The following is a 27,535-nucleotide window of genomic DNA, read 5'->3' as shown; positions in this document are numbered from 1 at the left end:
GTTCTGAAACTGTTAACTAACAGAGTGAGGGTAACCTAGTTTCTATGCCAGTCAGTGTCAAAAGCTCCACCTCCCTAGGCAGCCATTGGCTCCTCACAGTTCACCCAGATTTGGTTCTGACTGTTCAGTTTCTATGCCAGTCAGTGTCTCCAGGTCTATCAAAGGGGCTGATCAGCAGCCCCAGTGGAGGCCCAAGAGACAGAGAGGCGTGGCTGCTGGCCAGGCCCTGAGAGAAAGAGAGAGGCAAGGGCTGATCAACAGCTGCCACAGAGGCTACGGATCAGACCCTGCTTCTCTCTCCAGGCCTCTCTTCAGGCCTGATCTGCAGCCCTCGGCAGTCAGTGCTGGGTTGCAGCACCTGCAGCAGCGTCAGTCAGTGCTGAGTCGCCATGGTAACCCAGCACTAACTGCAGGACTGACTTCTGGTAGGTTGAGCCTTCAGTCATTTTGGATGTTACGGACCCTGGGTTTTTATATATTAGGATACCACATGCCCCATAATGTACCATATTTTTTTAAAAGTGCACTACCTGTTTTAGTTCCCTTTAGGGTCATAGGGTCATTATTTTTAAAATCTCACTTAGGACCACAGCCAGAAAAGGTTGGCAGTAAAGTAGAAGAAAGAACCAATGACTCCCAAGGGAATAAACACAAATTTTAATGACTTTTTAAAAATGCCCATACATTTGTCTGAGTGCCTTTGACTGATTGTGTATACTAGGTGACATGGCCTCACCCCCTTTCCCTAAAGCTGAGTTGGTACTGGAGTCTGCAAATAATACTCTAGTGAGGATTTGGAGTGGCCTGGGAAAGCCTCTGGCTATCAAAGGATTAGGGTGCTGGCTGGGGTCCTAGAATGTATGTAGCTCCATGCAGCCAGGGAGAGTGGGGACTGGGTGCCTGGCTGGCTAAATGATAAAGTAGATTCAGGGAAATAATTTAAGAGGTCCCAGTAAAACACTTACCTCATGCCAGCAGCTGTACATGATGGTATATACCCTTTCTGAAGCTAGATGAGGCCTGTAGAGACGTAGGCCTTGGGCAATATGTTCAGCAGTTTCACTGTTAGTAAATCTCTCATATGGCATCTTCCCCAGAGAGTAAATTTCCCACATCAAAACCCCTAGAAAATGAAAAAAAAAGTAGTCATTTTTCAGTCTTTTCAGGTAGCCGGGATCCTACTCTTCCTAGATTAACCTCAAAGATTAGATTCAGTTGATTTGCCCCTCTGTGCTTTTTGTGTTTTGTCCAAACTTCCACTATAGTACTGACTACACTGGAGCTTAATTGGGGTTGCAATGGACCATTAGGTCCTTCAGGAGAGAGACAGCATCTTTTTTGTCTTCGTGGTAATAGGGTCTGGCACAGTCCCTAGTACATAATCAGTATTCAGAAGCTGTAGAATACTGAATGAATTGTTTGTTCCCCTCAATATTTTGTAAGTAGGCAGGGATTGTGTCTAGTTTACTGGTTTTATACCCAGACATGCTGTGGTGCCAGACATAGTAAGCACTCCCTAAGGATTAGATGAATGAAAGCAAGAACAAATAATCTCTGTACAGCTTGCAAAATGTCAGTTTCCCCATTGTTTTTATAATCTTAATCACTCACCAAAAGCCCAAATGTCAGATTTGCTGCTGAACTTGCTGTACATAAGGACTTCTGGTGGAGACCACCGGACTGGAAATTTGGAGCCTACTGAGCTTGTGTATTCATCATCCAGAACATACCTGCAAAGAATTCAGGACTTGTTAGTGTTAGGATTTGGAGAGTTTGGTATTTACTTATGTTTTCTTGGCACAGTAACAAGAGTTGCACACATACATGCCCACAGGCCATCCAGTGTCTTCTACAAATGTTATTTTTAACATGTTCCTGTTCTCATATCTGATTTAGCTTTCCTGATTGACAATATAGTTACAGCAAGGATGAAATGAAATAAGATGTAATAAGTACTCCCTTTCTCTTCTCTATCCTTTTCCTTTATCTTTTCTTCTCCTTCCCGTCCATCTATTCTGCAGTTGCCAGTGGGACTTAGACTGATTAAGAAAAGAAAGCCTTGACTGGTTTTCTTCAGTGGTTAGAGAGTCAGCCCATGGACAGAAGGGTCCTGGGTTCGATTTCAGTCAAGGGCACGTACCTCGGTTGCAGGCTCAATGCCCAGCCCCCAGTCAGGGCACATGCGGGAGGCAACCAATTGATGTGTCTTTCTCATATCAATGTTTCTTTCTCTCTGTCTCTCCCCTTCTCTTCCATTCTCTCTAAAAAAAAAAATCAATGGAAAAAATATTCTTGGATGAGGATTAACAAAAAAAAAGAAAAGAAAGGAAGGAAGGAAGGAAAAAGAAAGAAAGAAAGAAAGAAAGAAAGAAAGAAAAGGAAAGAAAAGAAAAGAAAAGAAAAGAAAAGAAAAGAAAAGAAAAGAAAAAAAAAGAAAAGATGGAGTAGAGTCAACAGGATTAACAGATCAAGATAAGGTATTGGAAAAATTTAATTAAAAAAAGAGGAGGGAGCCTGGCCAGCATGGCTCAGTGGTTTGATTCCTGTCAGGGCATATGCCCAGGTTTTGAGCTTGATCCCAGGGGGCACATGGGGCATGCATTGATTGATGATTCTCTCTCATCATTGATGTTTCTATCTCTCCCTTCCTCTCTGAAATCAATAAAGATATTTTTTAAAGGGAAGGAAATAGAAGAAAGGGATATAACAGTAAAACAAAAGAATGAAAGAAGTGACAAATCATTCAGAGAAAGAAAAAGTGTAGAAAGATGTTGGAAAAGACTAGAATGAGAAAAAAAGAAGAGAAAAGATTGAAAACTATGATGTCTCCTCATATTTGTACTGCGCTATTTTTTTAAAATATATTTTATTGATTTTTTACAGAGAGGAAGGGAGAGAGATAGAGAGTTAGAAACATCGATAAGCTGCCTCCTGCACATCTCCTACTGGGGATATGCCTGCAACCCAGGTACATGCCCTTGGCCGGAATCGAACCTGGGACCTTTCAGTCCGCAGGCCGACGCTCTATCCACTGAGCCAAACCGGTTTCGGCTGTACTGCGCTATTTTTACTTTTAGAGAGAAAGATGAAAGAGGCACCCTCACCTGGACAGGCCGAAGTCAGATACTTTAACAACTCCTTGATCATTTACCAAACAGTTTCGAGCAGCCTGCAGTACAACAGATAGCAGTGAGAATCCATCCCTGGCATACAGGTTAAAGGCATAAAAGCTTCTTCCCACCAGGAGAGTGAAGCAAAGGCAGCCTCATCTCCTTCAACTAGAGACACCTTTCCACCTAACAGGAGTTAGTTGATGCTACTGAGAAACATTTATGCATTTTCACCACATGTAAAGTGACCTGTTTCATAAGTGAAACACTGAGCACATGCAGAATGATTTCATTGACATTGGCAATTCCACAACATCCCTTCTTGAACTGAAATGCTGTGAGAATTAAGGGAGAACAGAAGGCAAGTGCTTTGTTTTCTACTTTTCTGCCAGTGGGACTAGGGCCCTTTGAGTCTTGACCTGGCTGAAATTGATGGGGGCACAAACTCATGCCTCAGAGGCCATGCAGGCAAACTGATAGAGTGAAGTGGGTGGATAAAGATTGCAGGAAAGTGGAGAGCATGCCGCTTGTCTAAAGGAGGCAGCTGCTCTTCAGCTCCAGCATGGCCTGTGAGATTGTGGACCTGGTGTTACAAGATGGTCTAGACTTTCGAGAGAAGCTGGAAATTCAGTTTTTTTAAAAATATGAAATGCATATTTTTAAGTGTTTGCTATATATAACATTTTTTAAATAACATGCACCCGCAGGCCCCCAGTTTGTGACTCTGATGTAAGCAAATGATGACTCTGTGTCAGGAGCAGCTCCTTTGGGAAGCAGGGTTGCTCTTCTACTCCTGAAGGACCCCACCGTTTCCTTGGCATGGTACAGGGCTGGCAGTAAGTGACTGCTCTATTTCCCACCATGGCGGAACTCATGGTATTGAGGCTGGAGATCCTTGAAAGGCTGACCACTGGGGCACAGGCTCACCTAACTTTCAGTGTTTTCTAGATAAAACTGAAATGATAGCTTCAGCAACCCTCCTCATCCATGTACGATATGTCTTTCTCTGCTACTTCCACCCCCTCAGCCCTTGATCCCAGGCTAATCCTTCTGAGGTCCCACCAGGTCTCTGTGAAGGAATTGCTTTGACTCCAGGTATTCCATGGCTTCGCAGACATCCTTGCACATCTCCAGCAGCTGCTGATTCTGGAAGTGGTGGCGCATCTCCCTCAGGTAGTTCAGGAGGCAGCCATTGGCCATGTACTCAGTGATGATAAAGATGGGGCGCTGTTTGGTGCAGACACCGTACAACTGCACCAGCTTCTCATGGGAAAGATTCCTACAGGAGAGGCAATGAACCAGTCTTCCCCTTCTGGCTCTGCATACCAGTCAGAAAAGGGCTGGAGTAGAAAGGGGTTGGCCTGGGATTAGAGTGTCAGATAAGGGACCACAATAGCAAATTGACTTTCCTCCTTCCCACCCTTAATCCCAACAGTACCTAATATGTGAGAGTGAGCAGGGACTTGGGACTCATCAATAGAACAGGAAACAAATCGAGGAATCAATGAACACTAAGGCTAAATCAGAATCAGTCTTCCTCTTGAAAGTTTTATATTCCACAACCATTTGAAATGCTACTGAGATGGTAAGCACCCATGATCAACACTAATTTCAACCAATATCTAAGGCAGATAAATGATTACCTTAGAAGCTAGGACTCCTACCAATCAAAGGTTGACCTCATTCCTTGGTCCAAATCTCTCACTAAAAGTCACCTTAAACCACAATGGATTGTCCTGGTAATTCCTAGACTCCAGCAACTGGATTGAGAGTTGAGTTTGGGCTGTAACTCACATCATGACTTTGGCTTCTTCAATGAATTCATCCTCAGACATGGAGCCTTCTTTGATCATCTTGATGGCCACATCATACTGGCCTCTCCATTTCCCATACTTCACTACCCCAAACTGTCCAGTCCCCAGCTCCTTCAAGAAGGTCAGGTCCTTTGGATCAATTTCCCATGATCCTATAAAAACAAAGCCTTAATGTGAGTCTTTGGGAGTCATGTACATATAATTCCTACAATAAATAAGAATTCCTACTGGGAATAGAAATAGGCAAGCAGTAAAAGGGAAATTCTTGGGGGTACTAATCCACCTTTGCTCAGGTAAATCTCAGGGACAAGAGATTACTGGTTGGAGCAATCTTGGAATTTTAGGTGCAAGTCAGCTCTAAGGGAAGAAGATAGACTAGACATCTCAAAACCCTTTATGTTTATGATTATGCGTTTTTTACCACAATTTTAAAAATAATCACTTTATGAATTTATATTTTTGCAGTCCCACTTCAAGCCACCAGAGGGGGTAAATCATTAAATAACTTGTTTAGCTCTGTCTTAACCTTCCTTGAGGCAGCTGGTGCAGAACAGTGTGTTGCAAGAACACTCATGAGGCAAGGTCTTTTTTCGTTGTTGTTGTTGTTAATCCTCACCAGAGGATATTTTTGCCACTGCTTTTCAGAGAGGGTGGAAGGGAGGGAGGGTGGGGGAGAGGGAGAGAGGGATAGAGAAACATCTATGTGAGAGAGACACATTGACTGGTTGCCTCCTGTATGCACCCTGTATGGGCCAGGGATCAAACCTGCAACCCAGGTACATGCCCTTGGCAGGGAATCAAACCCAGGACCCTTTGGTGCTAGGGCCAACACTCTAACCACTGAGACACATCGGTTAAGGCAAGGCAAGGTCTAATTGGGTCGGCCAAAGGTAGTCCTTGCAACTGTCTAGTCCACCCTACCCTGGAAAAATAAACAGTTACCGTAGCCCAGGCCTGCAGTAGAAGGTGCATTCTTGTTTTGTTGAGACACTGGATATTTGAGCCTAGATATGAGTCCTGTAACATACAGAGGGCATCATGTTCTTGGTGCAGTGTAGGGGTGAGATACCTGACACACCCTCACTTAAAATCTCACACTTCCTATGTTCAACTTTCTAGTACATTTTGAATTCCAGAAGATCTTCATGAACCCAACATTTTCTGGAAGTTACTCCTCCCATAAAAAAGTTTTTAGGTACAAAAAATAGAAATACTAATTAAAACGCACTACCCAATTAAATATATCCCCACCTCCCAGCCCAGGCTTAACTCACATTCTATCTTCTCCATGAAGCTTTTTCCCTCACCAACTTTTCAGTTTTTAGAATGTCTACACTACAGTAGATCCTCAAATAACGTTTTCATTATAATGTTGATGAGCTGCCATAGGAACTTAACACTTGTTTATATCAATTAGACTATGTTAAAATTGGTTTTGTTATACATCATTTTGCTTAAAGTCCCAGAACCTATTGGTGATATTAAGAACTTACTGTACTTACAAGCCATTTTCTGATGTTTTCTAACTTTATATTCTTTGAGTGCAAGGACCTTTGTTAATAATTTTCTGCATTTTTCCTCTAGTACCGAGGAAATTGCTGAGTACACAGTAGTAACTCAATGAATACTTGCTGATTGATTAATCATCAGTCTCTTCTATGTTTTTCCTTAGCACTGAGCATAAATCACCAAATAAGAAGCCAGTCCCAATGGGTATAAGGCCTGTCTTTGACTACCTCTTTAGTTGACCACCACCGAGCATCACAGGGGTTGACTTTCACAGCTACTTGCACTGACTGCCCTGTGAGGCTTATTCATCCCCTCATCACCTTGTTCTGAACTGCTTCTTCTGGGGCTTGGCACACCCTTCTTTGGTGTCCCTGGTACTCACCTGCAGAGTTATGCTGATGGTAGTTAATGAGCTCAGGGATGGTGCTGAAAAGGTGCTTCTCAGCCAGGTAATATTGGCTCTGAGGTGTGGAACACACAACATAATGGCGTATCACCCCTTGAGGGTCCCTGAAGAAGTAGATTCTAAGTCAGCAACTTGGGAACAAGGGTCATGCAGGACCCAAGAAGTGAAGTGAGATGAGTTTTGAGTTTAAGGGACAGAGGAAATACAAGGGGCACACCATTAAGGAGCTGTTGGGTGGGCACCCCTGTCCTTTGTCCCCAGGGCCTTGGAAGAGTAGCACTCACCCTGTAGATTTAGCAAATACAGACACAGTATATTTTCCAGCTTTGCTGGAGTCTCTGACAATGAAACCTCCTTCCTTCCCCTGAAACAAACAAACAAACAAAAATAAGCTCACTCTAAGGAGGAAGTGGTGCTCACATCTGCATCCAAAACCTGGGAGAAAATAGAACAACCCCTGCTTTCAATGCCAAGTTCCATGATTCACCTGCAACCTCATTGCTTTTGATAATGAAGAGTATAATTGGGACCCGATAAAAATGATGGTCTTGACACTGTCTTGCCTAGTGGGCAGCAGCAAGCCCTCAATTCAGGATCCTCACGTTTTGTGCAAGGAGGATGCCATTCACTTGTGGTCACACACTTACCTCTTGCTTTAGCAGTTCTTCAGCTTGACTCCGAGTCATGTGTTTGGAATACCACCTGTAAAGGGAGAGTGCTTGAGTGGCTCCTAGACCATGGTGTAATTGATTCCAAGATTAGAGTGTCCATCCTACTGATTCAGTCAATCCACTCAACCCCTATTTTTACTGAGTGCCTATCATACGCAAAGCACAACTGCATCACTTTCCCAAAACTTAGTTGGTACTGAAAATTCATGGAAATGGAGAGTAGAGGACAAAGACAGGTGGCAGAGGGTTGCAGGGAAGGGATCAGGGACAGGGCACTCAAGGACAATCTATTTCTATGATTAAGGAGAAAGGATAATGGCAGAAGTTTGACATTTTCACCCTTTCAAATGTGTCCTATCAGACTGTCAACTCTGTCTTAGAGTGTGGTTCTTTTGGATTTTGGGGGGTGTGGTGGTCTCCCCACCTCTCATAAGCAGATAGTATTTGTGGCGAGGGTAAGACATAGGCACTAGCTTGGGGTGGTGGCATCATTTGACCCAGTTAGCAGTGATTTTAATGAGTATCTTAAAATCAAAGCTTTGTTGAAACTTCAAAAACATATATACTATATTCTATTCCTCCTGGAAGATTGCGCGCTGGAATCTTAAGCGTACTCACTCATACATTTCTATGGAGTCTTCTGCTTCAGTGACATAGTTACTAGGGATGTAGCCTTCCTGCCTGTAGAGGAGACATTGTGGTAGATAATCCAGCATTCCCATTCCCCGGGGAAGAAACAGATTCATAGGCCCATACCCCTGAGACCAATCTCAAATGGAGGTATATAAACCATACCCCTCCCTCAAAGAGGATCATGTAACAGATGCATGGTTTGGCTAGTGAAATGTGTGGCTTCTGCACATGTGGCATCAATTATTTGTGCACTACAATATTTGGGCCAGAACCTACAGGCTCAGAGAGGTGGCCACATGTAGAGCTTCACTCTGGGAAGCACTTGGAGGGGCAGCCTATTCACCTTGATGTGGGAAGAACAATTTCTGATTGGAATACTGAGTAAGGAAATTATGTTGCACGTGTGTGAAGTGGGTGGTCACAAGGCTCAGGAAGGGCTGTCATGAACTCACCCATTTTTCTTTTCTTTTTTTGGACTCACCCATTTTTATCTCGTGCTCGCCACCAGGGTAAATTGCTTTCTTCCAGGATAAAATATTCATCACCCTTCCGTAGCTGTAGGTCATTTGCATTCATTGGCATGTAGTCATAAAGGGCCACAACCTTTTTCAATTCACTTGTGGAAACTGGTGCTGCTGTTGGCTCAGGGGGCAGTGGCTTTTTCAAGATCTGCATAGTTAGGAGAAAAAGTAGGGTGGTTTGGCTAGACATTAAATACTCTCTTCTCTCCGAACTCTCTGGTTTACTAGAGACACTATTCTAATCCAAATCAGGCATAGTAAGACAGTTTATTCAGCATCCATTTTTAAGCACTTATGCAGAAGTTCTCAGCTTGGAGTGCACATCAGAATCATGTAGGGAAAATTTATTTAACAATCCTGACACCCAGACAGTTTCCCAGACCAATTACGTCAAAATCTTTGGGGATGGGATCCAGATGTCAGTACTTTTAAAGCTTCTGGACAAAAACCATTTGCAGACACAATCAGGAAACCTATTTGGCACAGAGGGTAGGTACATGGATCTACTAAGTGGCTTTGAGTCTCAGTTTCCTTGTTTGTAAATGAGCATAATAATTTCTGCCCTGCTTTATTGTGCTTCACAGATATTGTGTGTTTTGTTTTGTTTTTGTTTGTTTGTTTGTTTTAGAAATTGACAACCCTCCACTGTCAAAAGATTATGGCTCGGTTTATTTCAGTGATTTGGAACCAAACCCACAATATCTCTAAAGTATGCCTGTATATGAAGAAGAGCTTTCTAGACCTCAAAAAGTAACCAAATAAGCAAGTTTGAAGTAATATATTAGTAATAGGATGAAGGTATTGGGTGTTCACTATTAAATTCTTTTAACTTTATGTTTGAAAATACTTTTGTTTTAAAAAATCAAGATCTGTTTTGTTTTAAACAGGTGATTGGATTAAATGGTTGCCAAGGGCTTCTGAATAGCCCTCTATCTTTCCACTGAAGGGGAAGTCCTAATTAGGACAAATTCCCTGTCTTAGAAAGAATATCAATTAACAGTACCAAGTCCCAGAAAAATTCGAAGACTCTGGTGTGTTTTCTGTGGTAATTGTAAGTTTCTATTTGAGCAATAGCAGTGCCCAATTTTCCTGTATACCTGGTCCTCCTCAGGTGTGGGAGGAAGAGGCTTTTTTGTCTTCCGGTGAGAACTCCCAGATTTTAAGCCTGCAAAATAAGATACCAGTGATGATACAGAATGCATATTAGGAAATGGCCTGGAGAGTGGTTTGGTCAGGGACTTTGCCCTCTCTTCTCTGCAGTGCCTTTAGGCAAGTTAAAAAAAGTCTGGGTGGGTACAGCCCCATGGCAGGTTGCACAGCTTGGAGAACAGAGCACTAGCTGGATTTCAGCACCCACCCTCTCCCAGGCCCCTTTGTGCAATGGCCAAAATGTACAAACCTGGGTTTGATAGACCCTTAAAAGAGTGTATGATAGAGTCAAAGGAGGGAGAAATAATATTGATCAGATCTCTTACTTCCATTCCTGTTTTCCAAAATTTGGCAGCCCATAGCATTTTTGGCTGTCTGAGAGCAGCAGAGATACTGCCCATCAATCCAGAAGCAAGGGTGGTATTTCTGTACCAGATCACTGTTATACCGGATTACTGTAACAGGAGAGAAGAGAGAGAAAGATCACATCTAACATGCAGGAGAATCAACCATTTGCATGTTTTCCTCTTCAATTAAGCTTAGTGGTGAGCTTCAAACAACTGCCCCTTCATCAGCCACCCTGGAGAGAAGCAGACAGCAAGGCCAGTTGGCTCCCATGCCCAGCCCCAGAGAGGTCCTGTGCAGTTCTCTTCAGTGGTCAGTCATGATAACTATCTCCTGACCAGCATGATAAAATTATCTGATGTCTCCAAAGCCCAAGAACAAAAATATGTTATCTGTGTTTTCCCATGTGGCCATTATAATCTTCTTGTAAGGCAGCTGTTGATTACGATGTGCTTTTTTTTTCCAGATAAGGGACACAATTTGTCCAAGCCAAACTCTCACTTCAGCTTTCAATATACCAATGTCCCAGCTCCCTGAGTCAATACATCTCTAAATATATTTTAGAGATATTTGCCTTAGAGAGAACTTCTGCACCAGGCTTTCTGTGTTCATATTCTAATCAACAGAGTAAGCTTAGGGGAAAATTAAGGTGATTCTGACTCTAGATTTTATCTAGAATAAACATGGTTTTAATCTTCCTAGGGCCACCAATGTGGGTTGAGCTCATTGCAGGAGATGAATGCTGGAGCTCTATTTCTGTTCTAGGGTTGTGAGGATCAGAAAATCTCCCCGAAGCTAAAGTATTTTGCAAAGAATGGAGTACTTTGCAGATAAGAGGAATTGGTATTATGGTTTTTAATACTGTGGCATCTCAAGATCCTTCACATGGAGTCAGTTAGGTAAGTCTTCCTGGGATCATGTTGTTAGATAACAGGGAAGCAAAGACAACTGAAATAACTGACACTAGCTTCCATTGGGGCAAAGATCTAGGCTGGTCTAAGACCTAGGCTGGTCTAAGCATTGGAGGACATACACATCTCAGCTTTTACTGCTAAGAAGAAAACCTGCATAACATTTTTTAAAAAGATAACAAGCCCAGCTAGTGTTCAGTGATTGAATGTTGACCTATGAACTAGGAGGCCACAGTTTGATACCCGATCAGGGCACATGCCTGGAGTGCGGGCTTGATCCCCAGTAGAGAGTATGTGGGAGGCAGCTGATCAATGATTCTCCCTCATCACTGATGTTTCTATCTCTCTCTCTCTCTCTTCCTCTCTGAAATCAATAAAATATATTTTTTAAAAAGATAAAACAAAACCTTCCTCTATAGAGACCAACTCCAGTCCTTAAGAACTTGTTAGTCATAGTCCACTCACTTAAGGTTTTTTTTGTTTGTTTGTTTGTTTTGTTTGTTTTGTGTTTTTTTTTTGCGGGGGGAGCATGGAAACTTCTGGTGGCCAAGAATAAAAGAACAAAAGTGCCATCTTTTTCTAAAAGTGCTGTCTTGATCCCTGACTGGTTTGGCTCAGTGGATAGAGCATCTGCCTGCGGACTGAAGGGTCCCAGGTTCGATTCCGGTCAAGGGCATGTACGTTGGTTGAGGACACATCCCCGGTGGGAGGTGTGCAGGAGGCAGCTGATCGATGTTTCTAACTCTCTATCTCTTTCCCTTCCTCTCTGTAAAAAATCAATAAAATATATATATTTTTAAAAAGTGCTATCTTGATGTTTTTCTAAACATGGATTTGAAGATTTCTAACCACTTTACCATGCCCACCCTCACACCTCACTTTTTCAGCATTCCACTTCACCATTGCACCAAGTATAGGATGGTGAGAGCTATTCAGATGCAGTGTAGGCTATAAGGGACTGCATCACCCATAAAGAATTTTAAAATAATAGTAAAGCCAACCAAACATTTGTCTGAGTTTTATTATTACCAGGCACTGGCAATTCTGAACAACATTCCATATACTCCTCTCAGCAAGAATTGATTGCTCCCATCACTGCCACCATCTACCCCTCTTCCAATGACACTACTCTTGAAGACCCTGGGTGCAAGCCTGGGCACTAGTAGATATGCCAAGAATTTTTAACAACTAATTACTCTGATAGATGAAGGTATACTAATATGCTAATGAAGGGACATAAAGCTTCCTTCCTCCCCACCTCCAGCACACATATTAAGAACACACCCTACATTACCAAATAACGTCTGCCTCTTAAGAGGTTCCTTTAAAATGGTGGCCCTTTTTTGTTAGATAATCCAGAGCTGGTATTTCCAGATACTTAGGAGAGAATTGCAAAAGCAGAGGGTCTGTTATGGACTGAATGTTTGTGTCCCCACAAAATTCATATTATGAAGCCTCCCAATGTAATGGTATTAGGAGAGGGCCTTTGGAAGGGAATTAAGTCATGAGAGTGGAGACTTCATGATGGAATTAGTGCCCTTATAAGATAAAACTCAAGAGAGAGAGTCTCTTTTTATCTCTGCCATGTGAGGACACAGTGAGAAAGTGGCCAGTCTGCAAGCCAGGCAGAGAATTCTCACCAGGAACCAAATCAGAGATACCTTGATCTTGGACTCCCCAGCTTCCAGAACTATGAGAAGTAAATGTTTGTTGTTTAAGCCACCCAGGCTAAGGTATTTTGTGATGACAGCCTGAGCTAAGACAGTGGGAAGGCTAGGAGAAACTGCTTACTTCACCAATTCATAGGGCCAGCCCTGGCTGGGAAGCACTAGTGGTTGGTGCACATTCTCCTAGTACTTGATGGACTGGTGTCTTATATCCATAGCTATCAAGACAATGTCTAAAATTCTGTTTTAGGAATGAATGAAGTATTTGTCTCCATACTGGTTGTTGAAGTTTTGCCAATGTCCCTCTTTCATTCATTTTGCTGAGTTCTTATTTTTGAAATTGCAATTAGGATAGGCTCTATTGAGCTTGAGTAAACAGATTCTAGAGTGAATATAGCCAAATATCTGTGGTGCTATAACATAGAAGTGTCTGCTGTCAGGTTCAAGGAAGTGGAATAAGAAAGTTCAAGGCTAAGTCCTCAGGCATACAACCTTTGCCTGGAAAGTGCCCCTGAAATAATAAACAAACATAGCAGCTGGATAAGAGGTACCTGAGGCTCTACTTTTTAAATTGAGTTATAACTTACATATCATAAAGTAAAGTACAAATATCTAAGGTATACAGCTAACCACATTTGTCTAAACCACTTAATCACACTTAGATCCAGCACCTGAGAAGGGTCCCTCATGCCTCTTCACAGTAGAGGCATCCAGGATTCTGATGAAGTCCCCTTCTCATGTTAGTGATTTAAAAAAAATATTTTTACTGATTCTTTTGAGAGAAAGGAAAGGAGAGGGAGAAAGGAAGCAAAACATTGATGAGGGACAAACATCTATTGGTGGCCTCCTGCACTGCCCCTATCGGTCCTCGAGCCTGCAACCCTGGCATGTTCCCTGACTGGGAATCAATCTAGCAACCTTTTGGTGCATGGGACGATGCCCAACCAACTGAGTCACACTGGCCAGGGCATGTTAGTGACTTTCAATTGGTGCATTTTATTCTAAAGTGAGATAACATTAACTAGATGGGATTTTATGGCCCCTAGACTATCTCACAATTGGTATTACTAGCACCTCAGTCTGTCCTGGGGTTGTTAGAACTTGCATCTGAATCTTCCAGCAACTATGGTCTTTGTTGCAAGACACCTGCTTTTTGACTCATGTTGTCAGCCCAAGCAGGTTCAACAGGACATACACCCAGGTCTGGAACAACTGGAAAAAAATGCCTTTGGTAAAACATAAGGGAAAAGAAGGTAGAATTGCACCTACCCACACTAATGACACAACTGAAGTGGTTGTGTTTGTTTGTTTTGGCTTGTAATCGTTGTGTGAACATGATAGAGTATATTTACACAAACCTAGATGATATAGCCTACTACACACCTAGCCTTATGGTATAGCTTATTGATCCTAGGCTACAAGCCTGTGTACCATGGTACTGTACATAACTACACAAGATTAAATCAAGCACAAGATAAAATGATGCAATCAAGAGCCGTGGTAAATACAATATCTATGAAGTTGCTGCTGGTATAAAATGGCATACTGTTTCACAGCAAACTTTTTTTATAAGTAGAAAAAGTATGCTATAAAATAATAAAGTATAGTACAATAAATACATAAGCAGTAACATTGTCATTTATTATCATATTAATTCTTATGTACTGTACACAATCATATTGCTGTACTTTTATATGACTGGTAGCTCAGTAGGCTTATTACACTAGCATCAACACAAATATATGAGTAATGCATTGCACTATGATGTTACTAGGTAATTGGAATTCTTCAGCTACTTTATAATCTTACTAGAGGTCTGGTGCACGAATTCATGCACAGGTGGAGTCCAGCCAGCCCACCCCCTGGTTGAATCCCCAGTTGAACTCTGGGTCAAATTCCAGTTGAGGGGACAATTTGCATATTAGCCTTTTATTATATAGGATTAGAGGCTCAGTGCATGAAAATTCATGCACTTGAGGGGGTCCCTCAGCCCGGCCTGCACCCTCTCACAGTCCTGGACCCCTTGGGGGATGTACACCTGCCAGCTTAGGCTCGAAGCTGTCAGCCCGGCTTGTAACTGAGTGGAGCTCCCACTGTGGGAGTGCACTGACCACCAGGGGGAAGCTCCTGTGTTGAGTGTCTGCCCAATAGTGGTCAGTGCACATCATAGCAACCAGTCATTCCTGGTCATTCCACCATTAGGATCAATTTGCATATTGCCCTTTCATTATATAGGATGGGATTACTGTCATATATGCAGTCTGTTGTTGACCAAAATGTCATTATGTAGCACATGACTGTATCTTACACCAACTATAGGTTCAATTTCTGGGCTAGAGAACCAAGTAGTATGAAACTATATTTTTAGCTTAGTTCCTGGGATGTGGTAGGAATCCAGTCTTCTCCACTCACTAGCTGTGTGCCTTTGAGCAAGTTACTTAACCTCTTTGAGCCTCAGTCCCTTCTCTGTAAATAGACAAATGCTACACAATTCATAAGCTTATTGTGAGAATTTAATGAAATTGTACATTTGAAGTACTTGGCCCAGAGCCTGGTAGATTATACATGCTCATTAAACATTAGTTATTATAGTTGTTGTTTTTTGCCCACGGTTGCTATAAAACTTAAATGAAAAAATAAATATAAGGTATTTAGCTCAGTGTCTGGTACATAGCAAGAATTCAACAAATGACCCCTTTATTCCTTACTCCTCTCCTCTTTCAGCTTGAAAAAATTGGTAATTTTTATTTTAACCAATTGACTTGTATTCAAGGGAGTGGACAAAGCTGGTGTAGCCAGCTACCAAGTATCAGAATCTAAATGTTATTGAGACAAAAGGCTGTCATGCAATAACCCAACCATGCTGTTATCAGTCTGCCATCCTTCCTGTTTCTCTAGGCAGCCTTTCCTGATGTCAACTCAACCAGTTAATCTCTCAGTCACTTGACGTGTGGCTATATATACACACAAATATGTGTTCATGCATCCTGTGCTACAAGCATTTACTGTCAAGTTTATCTGAGAACACCATATGGTGTATATGAAATGCTGAAACTATGTTCAAGTTTAGATCTTCATAAAGCTAGGAACATAAAATAATTCCTTAGAAAGTATTTATCCACAATGAAGATATGTATAGTGCTTTCTTGTACAGTGTTTTACTTGTTTTCCACATGCTTTCACATATATAGCATCTTTTAATCCTTAAGACAAACTTTGAGGTAGGCATGGCATGTATATTACTCCAAATTCAGAAGAAACCAAGTCTTAAAGAAGTTTATTAGCCTACTTGCCAGAGGTTACTCTGCTTATTAGTGGTGGAAGAGGGCTTGGAACCAGGTTCTCTATCTTGACTTCAAGCCCTCTTATAAACATCTATTTTTTTTTGGAATTAGGTATTGCATACTTAGGATTCAAAATATTGCAAATAACCATTGAATGCCATACCACACCACCCTTATAAACAGTGTAAAGAATGGGACATTTTTATAAATAGCGAAATAGAGATACTTACAATTACAACATTGCACTACAGACATAGTGGTGGGACTGGGTTGAAATTCTTAGTCTAGTGTGTGATATTTTTTCTCTTCCTCTTCCTATCTCCTCCCTTTCCTCCCTCCTTCCCTTCCACCTCTCTTCATTTTTCTTTCACTTCCCTCCTTCCATCTATCTTTTCCTCTCTCCTTTTCACCTTCACCCCCTCTTTTATTTCTCTCTTCTGTCTTCCCCTCTCTCTTTATTCTCTTCTCTTCTCTTTGGTCTTTTCCTCTCTCTTTCTCCATCTCCATCTTCCCCCATTCCTCTTATTTCCTCCTGCCTTTCTTTTCTTTGGAAATTAATTCTCTTTCTTTCTTTTCCAAATAATTCTCACCATTTTTGAGCTGATGTATCCAACGCTTCCTCAATTCTTCTGTTGGGGAGAAGACATAGAGAGGCCCTTCATCATATACAACCTGGGACAATGGACACACAGACTTTAGCAGTTAGGATTCAGAATAAAAGGAGAAAGATCTTGATGTAAATAATCTTAAGTCACAACTTTGTATATTCATAGTAGAAAACAAAAAAACGCAGGGTCTTTAGTCAACATTTGGTCCAGGGTCATGTGAGCTATCAGCAGAATTCCTAAGCAATTCATATCCAGGTATGTAGAAATTAGAAGGTCTTAGCTTACTGAATACTAGGTTCTCCTGACTTATGTTTCAATTTGTGTGTAAATTTAGTTCATAATGTTTCCCTCAGCCCATGGTGGAGACAGGACTTTTGTTTATTCAACAAAGGCTATTTTATAATCCTATTAAACTATGAGTTTGTATAGAGAATTGAAGTAATGATTTATATAACTGAAGTCTTGGTAAGTACATATGAATTATTCACTTGGATAATATGGAACCAAATTTTAACTCATGGCTAATTTTCCCCTCACAGCCCAGTGGCCTCCACTTCCCAATATTAGCCAAAGTAAACCAAACATGGACACAAATCCACTCCAAAAAGAGTAAAGTATATGTTAAGCACTATCATCAAATCAAACAGTCAATATTTTTAACACCTCACAAGAACAAGGCACTGTGCTAAGTGTTTTAGAGACTTAATAAACCTCACATAGTAGATTCTAAAGTCAAATGTAAATTAATTTTGAATTATATGCAGTTTAGCTTTTTCTACTAGCCCAGCCAAACAATGTCATCTTGTTGAAACACAATGGTAGCAAAACTATGTCTAAAATACCCCTCCGTCAAAATTTTTGTAAACTTTGATACAGTCAAGGACATGAGCAAGATCCTTTTACATTTTTCTTCTTGCTTGTTAGTCTTGCTGTGCTCATCAATCCATGACAGAAAGCCCCCTCCCCTGAGACTTTCCACTTCCTTTTCTGGCTTTCACTGTTGCAGGGGCTTCTATATTCACGACAAGTGGCCTACAGAGTTCTCAGGACACAAGCAAGATGAATTGAATTTCTTGTTCTCCTTTATGGCTTACAATGCATCTACCAAACATGTCTATGTGGCTCTCCAATCATCCCAGACTAGAATAGAATTTAGGTTTTTGTATAAGTCTAATAAGCCTTCCCCATACCAAACTTCCTAATACTTCTCCCCCCTCCCTTTTCTGACTTTTCAACCCACATGGCCACCGTTAGACAGATATGCAGAACCAGAGGAAGTGAAATGCTCACTCGCAAACAGCTCATCTTTCTCAATGCAGTTATCATATACAAGACACACCACAATAAAATTAATGCCATTATGGGGTCTCTTTGAGGTGTAGAAACTAAAAGAAACTATGTGAAATTGGGAAAATAGAACAGCAAACACTCTTAGATCATACCAGTCTCATTTCTTAGTCCAGTTTCCTTGTTCACCTCAACGTTTGTTTCCTGGGACTTAGTATCCTGCTTTTTGCCCCACATCCCATCCCTAATGATTACATTGCAGGTTCCTCTGAGAGCTGGTGAGAGAAAATACCTCACCTGGAAGGGGTAAGGGAACCTTTCAATGATTGAGATCTGTTCCATTTCACCAGACTCTTCACCCCTTCTCTGCAATGAAAGAAGAAAAATCATGGTTATTGGTTGATGCATTGTTCTTTCCTGTATTTCCTTTGGTGCTGTGAGTTCTTTGCAGTAGGCCAAGAAGGATCTCCTGCACAGACAATGCAGATTCTTAGTGACTGCTTCCTATAACCTAGTAAGGACACATATCCATAGGAACCATCACATATTCATTTTTTTAAAGAGCCTCAGACATCTCAAATCATTGCAGAAATGGAGTTTACTCCATAAATGGTACTGGGACATTTAACCACTAATATTGGTGGTAGGGGAAGGAGTTAGGTAGCTATTTCACACCATACACCAAAGTAAATTCTGGATGGATTCAAGAGCTTAATGTGTAAAAAAAAAAGTAAACTGAGCCCTAGCTGGTTTGGCTCAGTGGATAGAGTGTCGAGTTCCGGGTTCAATTCCAGATGAGGGCACATGCCTGGGTTGTGGGCTTGATCTCCAGGAGGGGGCATGCAGGAGGCAGCCGATCAAGGATTCTCTCTCATCATTGATGTTTCTATCTCTCTCTTTCTCTCCATTCCTCTCTGAAATAAATAAAAAAATGAAACAGAATGACTGAGAAAAAACAACTGACAATAAAATCTTGTGGGAGATAAGAGTTTTCTAATATAATGATAAAAATTAAAATCATTAAGTAGAAGGTGAATTAATTTGATGACATAGACTTTAAAATCCATAGACTTTAACAACAACAATAATAATAATTGCAAAATAAGGCAGCAATGAAATACCATTTTTCTTGATGACAACTTAACAAACATTTACAATATCTGATATTTTTTGTTTTTTTAATCCTCACCTGAGGATATTTTTCCATTGATTTTTAGAGAGAGTGGAAGGGAGGGGAAGAGACACAGAGAGAGAAACATCAATGTGAGAGAGACACATTATTGGTTGCCTCCTGCATGCTCCCTGACCAGGGTTGGGGATTGAGCCTGCAACCAGACCTTGACCAGAATCGAACCTGGGACCTTTCAGTCTGAAGGCTGATGTTCTATCCACTGAGCCAAACCTGTCCAAGGCTATAATATCTGGCATTGAAAAAAATGTAGAGAAATAGATATTCTCATGCATAATTTGTAGGAGTGTATTAAATTCAAATTCCACTTCTAGTAAACAAAATAGAATAAAAAGATAAAAATAACCAAAGTGCATAGATTTCATAAAGAGAAGAAAAATTTTACTTCTAGGAAGTTATTGAATAAAAAGACTAACAAAAGTACATATGTATGCAAGGATGTTCCTCCAACATGGTTTATAATGTCAAGTACTTGAAAACAACTTAAGTGTGTAGTAACAGGGAATTGGTTAAACAAATTACAGAATTGTATATCCATGATAAGGAATACGATGCAGCCATGAAATTCATATTATTAATGAGTACCTATTGTCATGGGGTAAAGATTTCATATATTGAAAATGTAGGTTGCAAAGCAAGATGTGTAGTATGATTCTATGTTTTAAATATATAACACATATTAGTTTGGAAATATGTGTTGGTAGTGGAAAAAACATACACCAACATGTTAATAATGTTTTAGCTAGATGATGTGATTATCTGTGATTTTATATTTTCTTGTGCCTTTTCATATTTTTGCAAGTTTCTATAATATTAATTTCTCTTGTAATCTGAAAAAAAAGATACTTTAAAATTAACTCAGTAAGTGGTGTGCCCAGGAGAGGCTATGGGAAATGAGAGAATAAGTGAGCTATTTAAAAAAAATTCTTATTATTCAGAGTCCTGTGTTACTGGCTTTAAAACAAACTCAACCTTGCAAATCTGACCCTGGTAACTGGGGGAATAAAACCAACCATCTCTGATTAGTTTGAAAAGTTCATATGATGCCATCTTGAAATATGTGTTACAAATTTTTCTAGGTAAATGAGTTGTTCTGAATCTGAGGGAAAATGCTGAGACTTGGTAGGATCAGTACATGACAGAGTGAAGAATTTTATAAAGCTTTTTCTGTGTGTTCCACATTATACCGTCTCACCAACCAGTTTATTTACAGAGAATTGAAGTGTTCCAAGTTTCTTATCTGCTTCCCCATCACCTACCCCCACCCCTGTTCTGTCAATGGTCTCTTCTTACCGGAATCTGTCTTTCAGGGGGAGGATTTTTTTCAGGAACCACTGTTTCAACACAAGTGATCTTCTCAACATCTATTGAACCCTTCTTACTGCCTCTTCTCTGAGAAAGAGAGTGAGGAAGAAAATGGAGAAAGAATATAGATGATGTGTTGTGGAATTGCACACATGAAACTTGTATAATTGTATTGACCAGTGTCACCCCAATAAATTCAATAAAAAGGAAAAAAAAAGAGTGATTAAGCAACCAGATGATTAGATTTTATCTACTCATTCAACATAGTGAGGTGACACCCACGATCTATTATCAGGACCAGTCATTTTTGAAAAGACAAAAAAAACTTCCAGCTCTCACCCTTTTTTGACTACCAGATGGAGGGTAAGCACTATAAAAGAGTAGGTGACTATGTGTCTTTATAACAAAAAATAAGGAAGCAATTTTCAAGTCTTGGATTTCATTCTCAACAATCATTTAATGAATGCTCACCAATGGCAAAAATCCCATGGTAAGATTTCCCTCATGGCTTTTTAGCACCTTTGAATTTTTGCTCCTATGTGGTTGTAGCTAATTCTAGTCTAGGAAATATTTTGCTGAGTTTAAAATGTACTTAAGTCCCTTCCAGCTTTCTCCTCCAACCAAAAAGACTCTAACTCCTCCCCAATGAAGATCGAAGGCCAAGTCCTTGATACTCAGGTATCACAGCAGAGAAACTTACCCCACGTTCAAAATCATACTCATAGTAGGAAAGTTTCTGCACGGTCAAAAGAAAAAGGCGCTTCTTGAAGTTTAAAGGTGATGTTTTCTTTTTCTGCTGGGATCGCTTCAGAAAGATGCTCTCCAGTATTACTGCAGCCATAGTTTCGTCTTTCTGGAGCTCACTTGTGTGCTGTTGATAACGAAAGCTCTTGACAACCCATCACATTAATTCTAAACACCCCTGGTACCCCCTCAGCCTAGCCACCTAGTTTCGAATGGAACAGAAACGTGTAGAGCTAACAAAGGACCTTCTTCTTTCCTTAACATTCTTCTTCCACAGTCCCCATCTCTGTCAGTTTTCAGGTATAATGGATGTACATTGAATAGGGTGGATTGGTTCAACATTGTAACCTCACATAAACGAAGGTCTTGTATAAGGCAATGAAATGCTCTGGATGGCAAATGACATGTACCTGTGTGCTTGGTAATGTCTAGAGGCAAATGTATACTAACCGTCCTTTTATGATGATAAGTGCAGAATCTGTGAATAGCAAAAGTCTCTGTGCAGCTGTGGACTCTGATATCCACAACAGAGATAATGCAGGTGCCAGAACTCCACTGAAGCAGATATTGGACTTTCAGTTCCCAGTTTCCTAGATGGTGAGTGTAATTTTTCAAACATTGTCCCACTGGGGTCTTTACAAGGGGTATAATAAGGATATGGAGGGTGCACCTGCAATTATGGATGAATACTAACTGCCGCCCAACTGATTTTGCTCATCACCCACTGATAGAGCTACAAATCGTGGAAGCTTTGTTCTAAAATTAAAAAAAAAAACAATTTTGGGGGAGGGAGTTGTTTTTGTTTTTTGGCTTTTCCCCACCTTTTTACTTAGATTAGTTCTTAAACAGCATCATGCAAAAATGATGCAGTCGTATTACTCTTATGGATGCCATCTCTGATCATTTATAAAAAGTAACTCATGCCCTAACCGGTTTGGCTTGGTGGATAGAGCGTCGACCTGCGGACTCAAGGGTCCCAGGTTCGATTCCGGTCAAGGGCATGTACCTTGGTTGCAAAATAAAGTTAGCAGGTATTTTACTGCTTGTGAAGCACAGATTATTACTCACACAAGGAAAGCAAGGGAGTAGTTTTTATTGAAGCCTGAGTCTATCCACACCGTTATATTACTCTTTTCTCTGATATAGAAGTGTCTATTATCATACTGGAGGGACAAAAATAGGTTAAAGGAACAGCAGGGATGTTCAGAATGATCTGCTATGTGGATGCCATTGTCTTCTGGGGGTGGATTAGTTCATGGTTTGTAAATAATCTTTCAAGAAAAAATTGGGCAAAGGAGCAAACCTTTCCCCATGCCCTTCCACACAGCTCTCTTCCCTAACTCCTTGGTTTAAATGGGAATGACAAACTCTTAAGTGTTTACAACCAATGAGAGTCCTTTCTTATGTTCAGATTCAGCTAAAATCCCGAAGAGGTTTCTTTTGATATTAAAGTTATTCATTTACACAGAAGTAGTGGTAACCAACTAATAATACTCTTTTCTCAGGAACTGCCAACTTATGGAGATTCCTGTAATAATATCGCATTTGTTCCCATGGTGAATTCTAATTAAGTACCTCTTCACAATCAAAGACTCAAATTACATGAAACAAAATAAAATCCTAAAGAAACTGAGTAGCATAACCAGAAAATTGGATTTGAAGCTTCCCAACAAACCATGTCTGGCTATTTTTTAAAGCTGAGTAAAGCACATCCAGCATTTTGTCTTTGGTTTTGTTGCAAACTCTTGATAGATATACTCCCTGCTCAGACCCAACATCTGCTTCAGTCTTGGTCTCTGTTCCTATTTCCTATAAGACGGGTCCTTCTGGGAGCTGTCTCTGCTCTTTTTCATTTTTAGAACAAATCCAGTTTGTACAAGAGGGAGCCTTCCTCTCTTTCAAGTGTCTGTGTTGGGGTAGGGTTTAGTGTTGGTCTAAGTATGAGGAAGTAAGTAAGCCTCTCACTAGTCAAAACCCCTGTGAGCAAGCGGTGAAATGGACTCTACCCTAGTCTAGATCATTGAGCTGGAGGATTCCTGGGATTTCCATGGCCTGGTCATCCCTTCTTTGACTGCTCTTCTCCTATTTCCTTGTGATCCCGTCTGGAAATGCAGCCTGAAAATGTGGCAGTTTTTTCTTAGTCACCACTGGTCCATCCAGCAATAATGTGAAAGGAGAGGTATCTATCTTTATGTCTTTCTGAAGGTTGCTATGTAATGAACACTGTGTGTTAGAGAGCACTTGCAGTTTCTTTAGGTGTGCATTATAGCTGGCACTAATTATTTTTCCTAACAATTTCAGAAGCCTACAGAGTTGATTTGACGACAAACATGCACCATGAGAACTGACCATACACTTCACTCAGGGGGTGGAAATGGAAGTGACATGAATCACACACACACACACACACACACACACACACACACACACACACACACACTTCATATAAAGAAAGAGGAGGAAAAATAATAGATACAAAACTCTTCATTTAAAATACAGAATTACAACATTATAATGTTCTAGTTATTAAACTCAAAAGCAAAGATTTTGAGTTTAATAAGAAATAGTTCATCCATCTTACAGACTGGACTATGCCAAGAAATTAATATATATAGCACTTGCAGAATCAGTAATCTAAACCACCCTCGGCTCCTATCTTTACTCAAGTTAATATAAAACACTATTAGGGACAACACCAGAGCAAAATTCAGGAAACTTCATAGCCTGCCTATGATTTGGAAGAATGCAGAAGATGCTAATTAGAAATAGCCAGTCATTCATAGTTCAAATAACTACTTAGCCATAATATCCAAGACGCAGTGTGTTCTCTTTATTTCTCCTTTAAAGCATTATTTAGTTTTCCAGCAAGATTCTGGCTATTCCTTTTTTCCCTAGGGAAATGGAAGAGAACTCTTGTATCAATGCAGTCTCCCTGTCAGGCATTTTACATGCATTATTTCATTTATCACAAAAAAAAAAAAACAGATGAAGGAAATGAGGCTCAGGGAGATTATGTAATTGCTCAACCTCCTCCATCTGGACTCCATAACCCTTACTGTTTCTGTAATACTTCATTGTCTCCCAAAGGGATTTTTTTTTCTTTCAGTGAGGTGTGATGCCATCTACCCCAGCATGCTGTCATTTCCCATGGCTATTATCAAACAGTAGTTGGGACAGACTCCTATTCGTCTTCCAGGAACATTCCACATAAGAGGAAATGGTGGTAAATACAGGGGTACGAGGATTGTCGAGCAGTTTCCTCTACAATATTCTTCCAGGCTGGAAAAAAATTATTTTCCTTGTTAACTGTCCATAGTACCTTTTCCCACATGAAAATTCTTTCCCACATGAAGTCCTGCCAGGTTTTCTTACATTTTCCTTTAAATCTTCCACAAGGAGATCCTAACTGGCAGATTCCTAGAGTCACTCACTGTTTCCTTTTCATTGTTGATGGGATAAAAGCTCAGTGGTTAGGTGGAATGCTCACTTTTTTTGTCCCTTGGGTTGTTATTGCTTATTATGGATGTAAAATTTTGATTGAATGAACTTTTTGTATAGTATGAAATATTGCAAATAGACAAAAGTGCAAAGAGTAACATTATACTCGTGTACTCACTACTTAGCTCTACAGAGTCCTAACTTTTTGCCATAATTGCTTCCAGAGGTGGACAAAGCGGGAGAGGGGGGGGATAATGGGCACAGAAAAAGGCTTTGCTTGGTGCGATGGGCACACGTAGGCATGTGCAGATAATGTTTTATTGAGGTTTACACTTGAAATCTGCATGGTTTTATTAACCAATGTCACCCCAATGAATTCATTAAAAAAAGAAAGAAAGAAAGAAATGCACCATAGCTGGTTTGACTCAGTGGATAGAGAGTTGACCTGAAGACTGAAGGGTCCCAGGTTCTATTCTGGTCAAGGGCACATGCCCAGATTGCGGGCTCGATCCCCAGTAAGGGGCATGCAGGAGGCGGCCAATCAATGATTCTCTCTCATGATTGATGTTTCTCTCTCTCTCTTCCTCTCCCTTCCTCTCTGAAATCAATAAAAACATATTTTTAAAAAAGAATGTGATACCATCCATAGAGTAGAAACCTTCTTGTGTCTTTCACAATCCATCCCTTCTTCCTTAGAGGCTAGCAGTATTTTGGCTTCGGTGTTTGTCATTCGTGGGCATGTTTTTATATTATTACTATATATGTAAGTATTCATAAAAGATATTTAGTATTGGTTTGCATGTTCTACATTTTTATGTAAGTGGTACATATTCTTCAACAACTTGCTTTCTTTCTCAATGTAATTTTTAAAGATTTATTTGTCTTGGTAGCTCTAGTTCATACATTTTTACTTTTATATTTTATTGAATTTATTGGGGTGACAGTGGTTAATAAAATCATATAGGTTTCAAGTCTACAACTCAATAATGTATAATCTGCACACTGCATCGTGTGCTCAACCCCCAAAGTCAAGTCTGTTTCCATCCCCATTTATCCCCACTTTGCCTTCTACCTTTCCCTGCCCCTCTTTCCCTTTGGCTATCACCATACTGTTGTCTGTGTCTATGTGTCATATATATTTTTTCTCCTAATCCTTTCACCTTTTTCGCCATTTTAATTCACTTTTATATGTGGAAAATATTCTATATGATATGATGACTATGTCATACTTCATTTTTCCATTCTCCTATTAGTGGATATGGAAGTTATTAGTTTTCAATTATAAGCAAAGCTGCCACAAACATTCTTGTACATGTGAGATAGTTTTCCATTCTCAAAATGAATTCTCACTTATTCAGACAAAGTAGTAAACCCAAGTCCAGCTTATCTGTGTTATTCCTTTTTCCCTCTTCATTCCTATCTTACTGATGCTTTACTATGAAATCTGAAAGAATTATCTGTCAATTGTCTCTAATTAGAGTATAATGCATGGGCTAAATTTGGCTTATGAAAGATCTCTTCTCAGTCCCAAAAAGCATCTCTCAGGTTCTGGTTGAGATTTTGATTAAGAATGTCCTGGCCTGAGAATGAGAAGAGAAGTCTTCTTTAAAATATCATAACCATAGCAACAAAGAAACTTAAATACTTTTGTTAGGTTCTCAAAAAGCTCTAATCAGACCCTAGTGCAGTGATGGTGAACCTATGACATGCGTGTCAGAGGTGACATGCGAACTCATTTTTTTGGTTGATTTTTCTTTGTTAAATGTCATTTAAATATATAAAATAAATATCAAAAATATAAATCTTTGTTTTACTATGGTTGCAAATATAAAAAAATGTCTATATGTGACACGGCACCAGAGTTAAGTTAGGGTTTTTCAAAATGCTGACGTGCCGAGCTCAAAAGGTTCGCCATCGCTGCCCTAGTGAAACATAATTATTTTATGAAAAGCTTCAGGGTCAGACTTCAGGAAACCAAATTTATGGTGAGGACTTCCAGGCAGAATCAGTTTTTTGGCTGCGTGCTAACCAGGAAAATTGTCATCTGCTGTAGTCATTTCCAAGATGTTTCAGGGGTATGGTTCTTCTTCAGCATTTCACATTAACATTTTACATTTTCTTCTATGGTTTTGGAAACTTCTGAGTCTCTGGAATACATCATGTCTTCTGCCCTGCCCCAGAGACAGTAGATTCTGGCCAAGTGATGGGGAAAGGAGAGCTAATGTGCAAATTTACAGTCAGCATCACATTGACGGTGACTGCTGGAGTGTCCATCTTTCATTCTGGACTTGTGTTCTCCTTTGGCTTTTTTGTCAGTTTTTGTTTTCCCTGGTTTAAACATTTTTATTTTTATTTGATATCAAAATAGCATATGTTCATTATAGAAAATGTTTCAATTACAGGAATATTAAGAAGAAAACATCAACTATAAGCTCATTATCCAGAAGCATTATTATGTGGCCATATTACTTTTCTTTTTTTCTGTGCATTTTTATCATATTTGAGATCATATTGCACATTACCTATCCAGTCATCCAATACAAAAATTTCTAAAGTTCTTGTGTAACATTACTCCTGATTATTTTCCCATGATAGTAGGATCTCTGAATAAGAATAATTGAACAAGTCAAAAGTATGTGCATTTTGCATTTTGCAATATATTGACAAAATTGTTCCCAGAAACATTGTACCAATTTCCATTCCCATTAGCAGTTTTGAGAGACCGCTTTCTCCCTACTTTTACCTCTTTTCTACTCCATTTCTAATCATTTTTATTCTGTTTTTATTGCAGGCTAATCTGCTTTCTCATTGAGACAATGATCTTGAACTCCACTATATTCCAACCTACAACTTGTCTAAAGTTTAACTTATCTTGATTCCCTAGAATTTTCTTCTTCTAGGGATGAGCTAATAGACTATAGCTTATTTCTTTTCCAGGGAGGCA

At 40.1% G+C, this 27,535-nt stretch overlaps 1 protein-coding gene across 2 annotated transcripts in view; it reads right to left on the bottom strand.

Moving 5' to 3' along the window:
• BTK (Bruton tyrosine kinase) overlaps window positions 1-27,535 on the bottom strand; it is a 32,547-nt gene that overhangs the window by 2,636 nt on the left and 2,376 nt on the right. The window contains exons 2-18 of one of the 2 annotated variants that reach the window (XM_059679024.1): window positions 21,110-21,280; window positions 20,398-20,496; window positions 18,213-18,281; window positions 16,611-16,692; window positions 10,140-10,268; window positions 9,762-9,829; window positions 8,625-8,812; window positions 8,129-8,191; window positions 7,487-7,541; window positions 7,124-7,203; window positions 6,816-6,943; window positions 5,867-5,941; window positions 4,905-5,076; window positions 4,173-4,389; window positions 3,105-3,169; window positions 1,612-1,730; window positions 966-1,123 (exon numbers count right to left, since the gene is read on the bottom strand). In XM_059679024.1, coding sequence (XP_059535007.1) covers window positions 966-1,123; window positions 1,612-1,730; window positions 3,105-3,169; window positions 4,173-4,389; window positions 4,905-5,076; window positions 5,867-5,941; window positions 6,816-6,943; window positions 7,124-7,203; window positions 7,487-7,541; window positions 8,129-8,191; window positions 8,625-8,812; window positions 9,762-9,829; window positions 10,140-10,268; window positions 16,611-16,692; window positions 18,213-18,281; window positions 20,398-20,496; window positions 21,110-21,250 — 1,908 coding nt within the window. In that variant the 5' untranslated portion in view covers window positions 21,251-21,280. Of the gene's footprint in view, window positions 1-965; window positions 1,124-1,611; window positions 1,731-3,104; window positions 3,170-4,172; window positions 4,390-4,904; window positions 5,077-5,866; window positions 5,942-6,815; window positions 6,944-7,123; window positions 7,204-7,486; window positions 7,542-8,128; window positions 8,192-8,624; window positions 8,813-9,761; window positions 9,830-10,139; window positions 10,269-16,610; window positions 16,693-18,212; window positions 18,282-20,397; window positions 20,497-21,109; window positions 21,281-27,535 lie in introns of those variants that run through there. The other variant, XM_059679025.1, reaches the window with a different exon arrangement.

This window comes from Myotis daubentonii, chromosome X (assembly GCF_963259705.1).
Source record: "Myotis daubentonii chromosome X, mMyoDau2.1, whole genome shotgun sequence".
Taxonomy (NCBI): Eukaryota; Metazoa; Chordata; class Mammalia; order Chiroptera; family Vespertilionidae; genus Myotis; species Myotis daubentonii.
Note: the sequence above shows the minus strand (reverse complement) of the source record. Positions and strands in the feature narration are given on the sequence as shown.